Genomic DNA, 12,842 nt, shown 5'->3' on the forward strand with positions numbered 1-12,842 from the left:
GGTGACTTGATCGATGTGTATCCGAACTGTTAGGTTTGGCTTCTCAAATAAAAAAAAAAAAAGAGAGAGAGAGAGAGCATTTTCTGGCAGCCAGTCCTTGTTGTCACCATTAAATTTAAAAAGTGCTTTGGCTGCTGCTCAGGGCCCATGTCCAGTCACTACTCTTTCTTGGTTTCCCAGCCCAGTGCTCTAGCTCACTTACACACTGGCTCTTGGTCTCCTGCTTTTTTTTTTTTTACAAGCGCCAAACTTTTTTTTTCCCCTTTGGGAAGTTACCTAGGAAACAAAGTCTTTTGTGCTCCAACTTTATTTGAGCGATGTGCTTGGCTGGGAATCTGCACAAAAGCGGAAGAGAGAAAGAAGGTTGCTACGAGGTTTTCCTAAAGCCTTCATGGCAGGCCCAGATTTCTCAAGGGGGGGACCTGTGGCCTCTGGGGTGTGTTGGGGAGCTGCTGCGCGGGAGCTGCTGACAAGGTAAGCGAGTGCTGGCAGGGAGTTCCACCGCCCAGGGGCCCTGCCGTCATCTCCCTGGACAAATTGTGAAACCCTCCAAAGCGCATGGGAGGGAGAAAAATGGAAGACGGATGATCTGGAATAAGAGGAAGCGTATGTATTGTATACCAATGCCCCCCTGCCTCCGCAATGGGTTAGCAAAATAGAACTAAGTTCAGTGTCGAAACTGGGGCCTTGAAAAATCGCCTTTAGAAACCCAACCCTGAAATGAAAACTGTAAGGTCACCAGAAGAGCCTCCAGGCTGTCTCAAGGCCAAGTGGGGGGCGAACAGCAAGGGTGATTTCTCGCCTGGGTGTAGACGGACAGAGACAGAACAGTGCCATCCACCCGGGCTGAGGCTGTCCCCTGCATCGGCCCCGAGCTCAGGGACCAGGACCCTTGGACACTGCACAGCCAGGAGGAGTGGCCCGTCCCCTCTGGGGTGGGAAATACAGGCTGAGGTCTTCTGGATCGATCGGCCTCACCACAGCTCCAGCTAGTCATTTTTGGTACTCTTCGTTTGAGCTTCACAGATTCCTCTGGGGTCGTCACTGTCCTTGGTTCGCTGGTTTCTGACAAAGGCACCTCCTTTCCTGTTTGTGCAGCACGTTGCACAGGGTCAGCCCTGGGGAAGAACTTCATAGCTTGGGCTCCCGGGCAAACGTGGGGGAACTTTGGTTCTTAGCCGACTCCTTTCAACCAGGATGGAGTCTCCAATCACCTGGGCAAATAGCCTGACTCTCAAATCAACATGAATATTTATCAAAGATTTAGGTTGAGAATTCTCAAATGTCCGCTGGAAGAGAGACCCCTGACTGGTACACCTGGGAGCCAAGCTCCCTGTGCATATACAAACAAAAGGAAATAACTAGCCTCTGGCGCTTTCGCCTCACCAGTTGGGAAAGAAAACATTTTTGAATCTTTTATTCTGGAGCAGCATTTGTATTAAAGAGTCTTCGCTTTGGCTTATCAATGAAAGGGGTTCCACCAGAGAGGGTGTCGTTTGAAATGGTATTCCCTAATGCCGTGGGCCTCTAGTGAGGTGAACTTGATCTAGTTGGCTTGTCCTTCACAGGATAGCCTCTGGGAGGTCTCCTGACTCCAGGTTTTCCTACAAGCTCTCTGGACTTTTACTCAAGCACATAAATCATCTTCTTCCTTGGATCCTAGTCACCTATGGCTCCAGGACATTGGCTAGGAATTTACAGCAAGATCAACATCCAGGCTGGGGAACCCCATTTCCACCGGATTCATACTTCTTTCCACTTTGAAGTTCAGGATTTCTGGCTACCTGTTCTCTCCTCTTATTCCACTTAAAAATCTAAAAAGCGTATGAATGTAGCATCTTTCTCTTTGCCTTTGTGTTGCTTGACTCTTGGAATCCGATTTTCAGTTGGTTGTGGGTACTGTGTCGGGAATTCTCCCTTCGTCCTGACAACCTGTCTCTGATTTCATTGTTCTTCACTAAACTGTGACATGCCTGTTGAGTGTGTTGGTTTGTGAACGATGATGGTCGAGTCTGAATCTATTCCATTTTCAGTCCCATCCCCCAGAGGATGAAGAAGGAGATGTCATGTTAGGGCAAAGGCCGAAAAATCCAATACACAACATTCCTTCCACCCTGGACAAGCAGACCAACTGGAGCAAAGCCCTACCTCTCCCCACGCCAGAGGAGAAGATGAAGCAGGACGCCCAAGTGATTTCTTCCTGCATCATTCCCATCAACGTGACAGGTATCATTCTGTTTGTGTTCCTAAATTAAGGGGCAGTTAGGTTGGCATAGTCTGTGTATTCAGTAGGTTCAAAACTTTTGCTACTGGGTCTATCGTTAAGAATGCCACTTAGTAAACTCTGAACACCTTTTTTTCATCACAAAAATACAGCCCAGAATATGTTTCGCGTGCTTTTGTTGGGCTGTGAACATTAATTTGCATCGGTTTTTCTTTGCCATTTGTTATGCAAATGATAGTTTCTTTTTGAAAAAAGAAAGAAACCAACAACCCAATAGCTCTTGGGCCATAGCTGACTGAACTACTGGGGAAAGCGGCAGTGTTTAATCATATGATAATGTGTGGCATGCGGGAAAGAAAGCTGCAGTCTGCAGGCTTCTAGAACTGCAAGTCATGGGTCCCGAGGCGAATGCTAAAATTTGTTTTCATGCTTCCTTGGATGAAGGTAGGCTTTCCTCAAGAAGACCATTTAGATTTCTGTATTGACTGGAGGGGGTTTTGATCTAGCAATTTATGGATACATAGAAGAAGGCTGAATTGTATTCGAAACCTAGGCAGCCTGTCTGTCTTGCACACTTTGCTTTCTTCCTCCTGGGAAATGATAGATGGAGTATTAGTCTAGGTAGAATGGATGCCTTTCTGAATTTTCCTTTCATTAATTTTCTTGATGACCTAGCCAACTATTGGCAGCAATTTTAAATTCCAGACTTGGCTCCATAATCTTAGTGAGAAGTACAAACAATGTTCAGACATTCAAAGATAAAAATGAAAGGAGCCCTATGGTATAGTGGGTATGTGTTGGACTGCTACCCTCAAGGTCACCAGTTCGTAACCACCAGCGGCATTGTGAGAGAGAGATGAGGCTTTCTATTCCTCTAAAGAGTTATCGTCTCAGAAACTCACAGGGGGCAGTTCTACCCTGTCCTATAGGCTCACCATGAGTTGGAATCAGACTCGATGGTGGTGGGTTTGGTTTGGTATTTGGGATCTATTGGGCTTTCTTTAAACATCTCGAATGCTTACACATTATTTGTGTGTTGATATTTTCAGAGCAGCCATATTTTGACTCTTTGATTCTGGTACTCGGTGACTCAAGATTCCATACCTATTGGGATACATTTTGGTCACACACAGCTATGTAACCCCACTCATATTTCTCTCACATAAAGAGAAGAGCAACTGGTGACTAGGAACCTGGGACACAGATAATTTCCTTCCTGAGAAGAGGGTTGTAGCTGATCACCACGAGCTGGGAGTTAATATTCTTGATGACCTATTGAACTTGTAGAATAAATGAGTCTCAGGTTGTACATGTGTTTGACTTTCATCATCTAAATGGGAGATGGGAGGGAGTTCAGCTGCCAAAGTGGATCAGTTTGGTTCCCTCTTATACTAATGTTCAGCTCTGGGAGCACCTGCTTAGTAGCAGCACCAGCTTTCTCCATGGCACTGTAAGGAAAATCTTGTTGTCCAGGTAGCGGAGTCAGAGGGACAACAAATAAATGCAAAAGGAAAACAGTTTAGTCCTGTGATTATAAGGTGCCCTGGTGGTGCAGTGCTTAAGTGCTTAGCTGCTAACTGGAGAGGTTGATGGTTCCAACCACCACCACTCTTCAGGACAAAGACGTGGCTGTCTGCTTTATGAAGATGACAGCCTTGGGCTTGTGGAAAAGGATAGGCCAAAGCAAGTGTCTAGAGGCCAGCATTTCTTAGCGGTTAGCAACAGTAGGGGGGGGGGGGGAATGGACGGTTACTGGTGATGGGGCCAAGGCTTTGATTTTTCGTTTTGAAAATGATGATGGCAGCATATGTACAAATGTGGTTGAATCAATGAATGTATGGGTTACGATAAGAGCCCCCGATAACATGATTTAAAGAAAATGCATTAAGGATAACGTGGCACAGCTGATGACTAAAACGCTGTCACTCTGTTATATACCTATAAAAATGAATTGACAAAAGTTACATGATACATTTACTTAAAATAGTGGCAACCCCGCCCCCCAACCAAGACTAGTTGCCAAGGCTGCTTATGTATAACCAAACATCCCATGGGATTTGTTTCCCTGGTTTAGAGGGATAGCTTATTGTTTTCATGGGATATTCCAGTTAGTTGGCCCAATAACATGTTTAATACTTTGGTTAGACCTCCTAGTTTGTTGCAACGTGCCTAGGATCTTGAATGCTTTCAAGGCATGACAATTGGTCTCTATCCACCTGGATTAATACAGGAAGAAGGAAAGGCACGACCAGGAGGAGGGTCTGGAGACTATTTGACTAATTGTCTCCATGAACAAACACCTCCTTTGCCATGAGACCAGAAGAGTAGGAAAATCCCCAAGTATCATGAATGACGATTCCAATTTTAAAATTCCATAGATGAATCCTGATCAGAAGGGCAATTCTGGATACGAACAGATTTTCAAATTTTTACGGACTCTAGACCATTTGAAGCCATGGAGACTGGACAAAGTCCTGAAACTATTGCCCTGAGATCATCTTTCAACCTTAAACCAAAACTATTCCCTGAAGTCATCTTAAAACTGAACAATCGTTTAGCTTAACTAGTCAAAAATATCTGCCTTGAGACTCATGCTCTTTTAAGAATGATCTGTATCAGGTCATGGTGAGTACTAATCGGCTCGATGGCCGGACGGTTTAGGTGTAGAGGGACACTTGGTATTTTTGGAATTTCATCAGTATGTATCAGGATCAAATTGACAATGGTAATTCAAAAGATTCGATAGGAGCCTTCTGAAGCTGTGAGATTATGTTAATGAGGGAGGAGCAACTCACGGGGGTGGGGGGGTGGGGTGGGGTGAGAATGGGTCCACAACTCCAAGAATGAAAGCATTGTCGCACATCATAGATGCAGAAACGGCTGCATTTCTGTGTATATTCTCAACAACAAAAGCAGTAGAATTGGAGGATAAGATAAGATTACAGCCTTGGAAATCCTATGAGATGGCTCTACTCTGTTTTGTAAGGTCACTATGTGCCAGAGTCGACTTGATGGCAATAAATTTGTTTTTAAATCATTTTATTGGGGGCAATAGATTTTGTTGGGGCTCCTATGATTATGGGCCATTGCTTTGTGGTCAGAAAAAAAGGGATTTTTTTTCTTTTCTTTTTTGGCTTTTGTTTCCCTTTTGATTTTTTCCAGGATTCTCAAAGGCCTAGGTGTGATGCGAATTTAAAGAGCTTTACTGAGAAAGTTGTGCATCATGTCCTTATGCCGCCTAGTGCCGGCCTCTGCATCCTATGTGTTCCATAATTAACCCTCTGAAGATTAGAGTAACAGATTTGGCATTTGAGTTCCAACTAAGAAAGGAAAATGCATTTGTGTTAGCTCCCCGATAATATTGGAATGGATCCATCATGTGGTCTCTCAGGCAGATTTTTCAAAGTGAGTTCTAGAAACATTTGGTACTGGGATTCTAAGCTGAAGTCAAACCAGTTCAGTATATAGGTGGACCAAGATTTCACATGTCATCCTGCCCCTCCCTTAACAATAAAGCTAACTAGATGCCAAAAGATAGCATTCTATCTTTCTAAGGAAAAGCCCACTGGGAAAAGTGCCCAGGGCAGGCCTGTCTCCATCAAGAGGTGGAGTTCGTCATTCTACCCCACCCCCTCCCCCCAATCAGCCTTCGAGCTTTGCTAGGACTGAATGCCATTGCCGTGCCTGTGATGATGGAGAGTAAAACTGACGGGTACCATGGTTTGTCCCCAGGCTTACAAAACCAAACCTATGGGAAATACAACATGATAATCATGACATTTATGTATAAGCTTGAGGACTGCCTTGTGTCTCTTTTCTAAATTTTATTTTATATTTATTAAACAGCTGGTTTGAATCCCTAAATTACCCAGTTTAATCAGCAGGAAATTATGTGCTGATTTATAAATATATATCAGCAATTTTCAACCTGTGGGCCGCAACCCTTTTGGGGGTCAAACTACCCTTTCACAGGGGTCGCATAAGACCATCGGAAAACATGTATATCTGATGGTCCTAGGAACCGAGATGCTGCTCCTCTATCCGTCTCCAGGGAGGCCTGCCCACAGGCACATATGCCCACATTTGAGTACCCGGCGTGAAGACTGTTACCCATGCTACACCATGCGTCAAGACAACATTTCATTTATTTGTCATTAGAAATAAATATGTCACAATATATAATTACATATTATTTTTGTGATGAATCTCTATGCTTTCATTACGTTCCATTTGTAACAATGAAATTACATCCCGCATATCACATATTTATATTACGATTCATAAAAGTAACAAAATGGCAGTTATGAAATAGTAATGAAAATGATTTTATGGTGGGGGGGTGTCACCACAACATGAGGAACTGTACACAAGGGTTGGGGCATAAGGAAGGTTGAGAACCACTGATCTAGACTGTTGAGTGTCCTCACAGACGGTGTGTGTGTGTGTGTGTGTGTGTGTGTGTGTGTGTGTGTGTGTGAGAGAGAGAGAGAGAGAGAGAGGAAGTTTGGACACAGGCGGTGGAGGGAAGAAACACTACACAAAGAGCCTTAATGAAGACATGGCTGGGTCATGTTAGCTGAACTAATTCAGGTTGACATCTTGGTTCCTAATCTACTATGCAAAGGTATCAGCTTGCCAGAACCTAGAAACAGATCATTAAACAGTAGTCAGCCAAAGGCTTCGGGTCCTCAAAGAGCTTCTGCCATGTGTGAAAGTGATTTGGAGGATGCTATTTCTCCCTTTGTCTGCTGCTTTGGGCAGGAAAGGCTGTCGCAGAGAGCTGCCTTTCGAGGTAAAGCCTGGTGTACTACAACAGCCTTTCCTGCCCAAAGCAGCAGACAAAGGGATTGTCCCAAGCAAATGAAAATGTGTGTGCCCTTTCTAAAGACTAATGACACCTCTTTGTGGGTTCCAGGCGTTGGTTTCGACAGAGAGGCTAGCATTCGCTGTTCTCTTGTTCATTCTCAATCCGTGCTACAGCGGAGACGCAAATTGAGGAGAAGGAAAACCATCTCGGGTATCCCCAGAAGAGTCCAACAGGAAATAGGTGCAGTATAAAATGTGTTCTGGTTCCCCTTCTGTCTACTGAGGGTTATATGGCAATGAAGTGGAAGCCGCCTTTCGACCAGCCTCCTTTCACAGGTTGACCATTCTCACTTGTGCAGTTGGAAGACGGTGTGGATTTGTTTAGTGTTCAGCAAGCCAGATGATAGATCTTTTCCATTTCTGTTCTCTGTGAAGTTTGGACCATAGAGACTTTCTCATGGGAGTCCAAGGCTTTTATGGCTGAAATGTAATCTTTTGCTCCGTTTTAAAACGTTTTATTGAAGTGGAAATCGTGCATAAAAATAAAAAAAGAGTCAATGAAAGAATTCGGGGGCGGCGGGCGTAAACTGTAACTTTATTTGAACAGAGAGACAGAGAATTTTTACAAACGGTAAGTTTCAAGCATATTCAATTAAATATTGAATATCGGTAGCATGCCCACCTCGGTGACATTATGTTTAGAATATGTACTGCGTTTCTAACTTAAGATAGTAGGATCGCTGGCAAATAGTGTTACTTACTTCTTATACTGAACTTTATGGCTTTATCTCACTCTGTTTCCATCACAAAATAAAAACGAGGACATCGTAGCGGTGCCAAGATCAAATGTACCCTAGTGTATACAAATGGCCCGTGCGCATTGATCAGAACAGAGTGGTTTCATAGTGAATCGCGCAGCAATACACAACAGAGATGGAAAAGCATATCTTGTCAAATGGGTGTAGATTGATAAAATTCCCCAAAGCATTTTTTTTACTCACTCGCTTCTCCTCGCACCTCCTGGCTTGCCCTATGCGCTCAGCTGTGTGGCTCGCTCTCGGGATGCCAGTCTGTCTGCCAGTGTGTGCTCACTGTACTCTCCGTGTACCCTAGATTCTGACGAGTCCCCAGTGGCCAGGGAAAGGAACGTGATTGTGCACACAAATCCGGACCCCACCAGCGCTGTCAACAGGCGGTCTGGCACCAGGGACTCCGAGTGCCAGACTGAAGATATTCTTATTGCCGCTCCGTCCCGAAGGCGAATCCGAGCGCAGAGGGGCCAGAGCATCGCCGCTTCGCTTTCGCACTCTGCCGGCAACATCTCGGCGCTGGCCGACAAAGGCGACACCATGTTTACCACTGCCGTGAGCAGCCGCACTCGATCTCGGAGCCTTCCCCGGGAGGGTAACAGAGGTGGGGAAGCTGAGCCCAATGTTGGTGCTAAACCCTCAGCGTATGAAGAGGGGGAACCTTTCATAGATGACCACGAACGAGCCCCCAATGACTGCAGTGAGGCCCCAAGCAGCCCAGGGGCCCAGGAGCACCCGCCTGCCCTAGGCCTGGCCTGCTCACAGCATCTTCACAGTCCCCAGCACAAGCTAAGTGAGAGAGGGAGGTCTCGTCTGTCCAGAATGGCGGCCGACTCTGGAAGCTGTGATATCTCCTCCAATTCTGACACCTTTGGGAGCCCCATCCACTGCATCTCCACGGCGGGCGTCCTCCTCAGCAGCCACATGGACCAGAAAGACGACCACCAGTCCTCCAGTGGGAACTGGAGCGGGAGCAGCTCCACCTGTCCGTCACAGACCTCAGAGACCATCCCGCCTGCCGCCTCCCCTCCCCTCACTGGCTCTTCACACTGTGACTCAGAGCTGTCCCTGAACGCGGCCCCCCACGCTAATGAGGACCCCAGTGTCTTTGTGGCAGAGCAGTGCAACGACCACGCGGATAAAGTGAGAGGCCACCGGGCAAACTCCTTTACCTCCACGGTCGCCGATCTGCTCGACGACCCCAACAATAGCAACACAAGTGACAGCGAGTGGAACTACCTGCACCACCATCACGATGCCTCCTGCCGCCAGGATTTTAGTCCTGAGCGCCCTAAGGCGGACAGCCTGGGCTGCCCGAGCTTCACCAGCATGGGCACGTATGACAGCTTTCTGGAAAAGTCCCCATCTGATAAGGCTGACACTGGCTCTCACTTTTCGGTGGATACGGAAGGGTACTATACCTCCATGCATTTTGACTGTGGTCTCAAAGCTAATAAGAGTTATGTCTGTCACTATGCAGCCCTGGGCCCGGAGAATGGCCAGGGTGTTGGGGTTCCTCCTAGCGTTCCAGAATGTGCCTGGCCCGACTACTTAGACCCCAGGAGGCAAGGACGACCCAGCATCTCTTTCAGAAAACCAAAGGCAAAGCCTACCCCGCCTAAGCGGAGCTCCTCTTTGAGAAAGTCTGAAGGGAATGCAGACGTTTCTGAGAAGAAAGAACCAAAGATAAGCAGTGGTCAGCACCTGCCTCACAGTTCCAGGGAAATGAAGCTGCCTCTTGATTTCTCCAACACGTCTTCTCGGGTGGAAAATGCCAATCTTCCCGCCAAGCAAGAACCTTCTTGGATGAACACGAGTGAACACGGTATGAAGGAACCTCCGTTGAACACTGCAGATATTCCACCATTCAAAGATGAAGGTGCTGAATCAACTCACTATGCAGATCTCTGGCTTCTCAACGACTTGAAAACAAACGATCCGTATAGATCGTTGTCTAATTCAAGCACGGCTACGGGTACCACAGTCATCGAATGCATCAAATCTCCAGAGAGCTCTGAATCCCAAACATCCCAATCAGAGTCCCGAGCCACCACCCCATCCCTGCCTTCGGTTGACAATGAGTTTAAATTGGTTTCACCAGAGAAGCTGGCTGGCTTGGCATCCCCATCAAGTGGCTATTCAAGCCAGTCTGAGACACCGACCTCCTCTTTCCCTACAGCTTTCTTTTCCGGCCCATTGTCTCCTGGCGGCAGCAAAAGAAAGCCAAAAGTCCCAGAAAGGAAATCCTCCCTGCAGCAACCGTCCTTAAAAGATGGAACTCTCTCATTGAGTAAAGACCTTGAACTTCCAATTATACCTCCTACTCATCTTGACCTAAGTGCTCTTCATAGTGTCTTGAACAAACCATTCCACCACCGCCATCCGCTGCATGTGTTTGGTCATAATAAGCAGAACCCAGTGGGCGACACACTGAGGTCTCATCCTCCACCATCCCTCGCCATTACACCAACCGTCCTGAAATCTGTTAACCTTCGGTCCATCAACAAGTCAGAAGAAGCTCAGCAAAAAGAAGGCAACAATACGGGTCTCCCTTACGTCGAAGAAAGCACTCTCACAATGCCTGCCTTGTCTCCAGGGAAGATTAGGCCCCATCTAGCCAAGAAGTCACTATCCCGTCAGTACTCCACCGAAGATGCCATACTGTCCTTGTTAGACACCTCTGCGGTTGAGATGGGACCAGATAAAATACGTTTAGACAAAAGACCTATGCTTGATGTGAAGAATCACTGCGATCCAGAAAACGCAACCTCAGAGGGTAGCAATCGTCCAGACTCAAATGGCACAAAAGACCAAATACTTAGGAAGTGTGAGACTGGTCCGGGAAATGCACCAAGTAAAAACTATGACTTTTCCCCAGAGGACTTTCAGAGGGTCTCGGCTGCCCACTCAAATGATTTTGATGCTAAAATAACACAAGGCGGGGCTGGTCTGGATGGAACCCTAGAACAGGGACACAAGGGAGTTTGGGAGGAAATTGCCCAACCTGAATCTATGGGTGTACTTCTATCTCAGTCAAACTCCCCAACAAGAGCAGCCGACAAAAGCAATCAACTTAAATATCAACTTGCAATGAACCACCACCATGACAAAGTGCCTGGGAATATCAGTTATGAATCCGAGATATCAACTGTAAAGTCAGTCCCTGACAAATGTTCTGAGCAGGAAAATATTGCTTCAGGTATTTCTGCCAAAAGTGCCTCTGATACCAGCAGAGCAGAGGAGCTCCAAGGAATTTGGGACGAGACTTCCTGGAAAGGTTAGTCTTTATCTTTGTCACCTTGGATCTGTGCCTTATGTCACTTTCTGCATTTTTTTTTCTTCTTACGTTCCCTAGGGGCTGTACTTCCCCGGCTGCCAGTTTCATTCCACTATTTCTTTTCACGTATTCTAAAAGCGGAGACATCCGCTTATGTTATTGAAGAATCAACTGTGACAGTGTCTTTTCACTTAAAAGTAGGAGAAAAGTCACTCCCATTCGGTCTCAAATCAGTGAAACAACTGGGGCGGGGGATGCTAGTAACTTCCTCCTAAAGGTGCTTCTGTTTTTACTTTAAGAATCGTCACCAAGTGATGACTCCATGATGTCGCCACTCAGTGAAGACTCTCAAGCTGACATGGAAGGTGCATTCGTGTCTCCGAACAAACCTCGGACGACTGAGGATTTATTTGCAGTCATTCACAGGTGAGGCAGTGTTCACCAAGTCCCCAGCTACCAAGGGTACACTGCGAGGTACACAAGAGTACAAGGCAGCAGGGTAACTAGTGTTCGATCCACAATCCTGCGATAATAGGAATGACAAACCAAAATGGATGTATGGGTGCACTGATAGATACGTAAGAGGAGGAGCTCGACCAAAAGGAAGTATTGATATTAGGGTTCCGGTTCACGAATGCACTGTTTATTCCAAACAAAGCAAGTCTCACCATGTCTCTGCCATCAATGGATGGATGCAGACAAGTTGTCTCAGCAATACACTTGTCTTCGTCTCATGGATACATTCCTTAGTACATTTTTTTCTTTTAAAAATCATTCTATTGGGGGCTTGTACAACTCTTATCACAATCCATCCATCCATCCATTGTGTCAAGCCCATTTATACATTTGTTGCTATCATCATTCTCAAAACATTTGCTTTTCACTTCAGCCCTTGGTCTCAGCTCCTCATTTTATTCCCCTCCCTCCCTGCCCACCCCCCTAGGTACACTCTTTAGTATCAGGAGCCCTAGTGGTGTCATGGTTACATGTTGGTCTGCAATCCACATGGTCAGCAGCTTGAAACCACCAGCAGCTCCGTGGGAGAAAGACGACTTTCTACTCCCATAAACAGATACAGTCTCAGAAACCCACAGGGAGGTCACTATGAGTCAGCATAGGTTGTTTTTGTTGGATTTTTGTTTGGTTGGTTGGGTTTTTTTTAGTATCATAAAGTTGTCTTTTTAAAAAAGAAAGAAAAGAATAAAGGTCCATCAAAACAGTGGCTTTGGAGGGGATCTTCTGGGCCAGGTCCAGTCAAGACAGAGAGGTCAGCTCAGAAGGTGACGGTGGCTGTTTTGGGGGTTCCAAGGGAACGTTCTTGAAAGACACAACATAATCATGGGGCCTCATTTTGAAGAAGAGTTAAGAAAGTGAAAGCTACATTGGTGGGAAAACTGCTAGGAAAGTTACACTGAAGAATTTTTTTCCTTCATGACAATGGACCTGTTCAGTCTTCGAGGGTAGCAAGGGCTGTCCTATGAGAATTTCATTGGGAAACCTTCCCCCATCAACCCTACAGCCTCGATCTTATCCCTTCAGACTTCTTTCTGTTCTCTAAAGTCAAAGCAATTTTAAAAGAATATGATTTTGAGTCCCTCAAGGACCTGCAAACTTCCCCTGTTGGCGTGATATAAATTGACACACAACATGATTTGCAGTGGGTTAGAGAGATTAACATTTTGATATTTTGCTTTAATAAAAATTTATATGGTTTTATAGCAATTCT

General features: G+C 45.9%; 1 protein-coding gene across 1 annotated transcript in view; it reads left to right on the top strand.

Moving 5' to 3' along the window:
- The window catches only part of NHS (NHS actin remodeling regulator), a 378,805-nt gene that overhangs the window by 355,693 nt on the left and 10,270 nt on the right, over window positions 1-12,842 (top strand). Inside the window, exons 5-8 of the mRNA XM_075538613.1 lie at window positions 2,034-2,226; window positions 7,140-7,271; window positions 8,144-11,116; window positions 11,416-11,542. Coding sequence (XP_075394728.1) covers window positions 2,034-2,226; window positions 7,140-7,271; window positions 8,144-11,116; window positions 11,416-11,542 — 3,425 coding nt within the window. The remainder of the gene's footprint in view (window positions 1-2,033; window positions 2,227-7,139; window positions 7,272-8,143; window positions 11,117-11,415; window positions 11,543-12,842) is intronic.

The sequence above is a fragment of the Tenrec ecaudatus genome, chromosome X (assembly GCF_050624435.1).
Source record: "Tenrec ecaudatus isolate mTenEca1 chromosome X, mTenEca1.hap1, whole genome shotgun sequence".
NCBI lineage: Eukaryota > Metazoa > Chordata > Mammalia > Afrosoricida > Tenrecidae > Tenrec > Tenrec ecaudatus.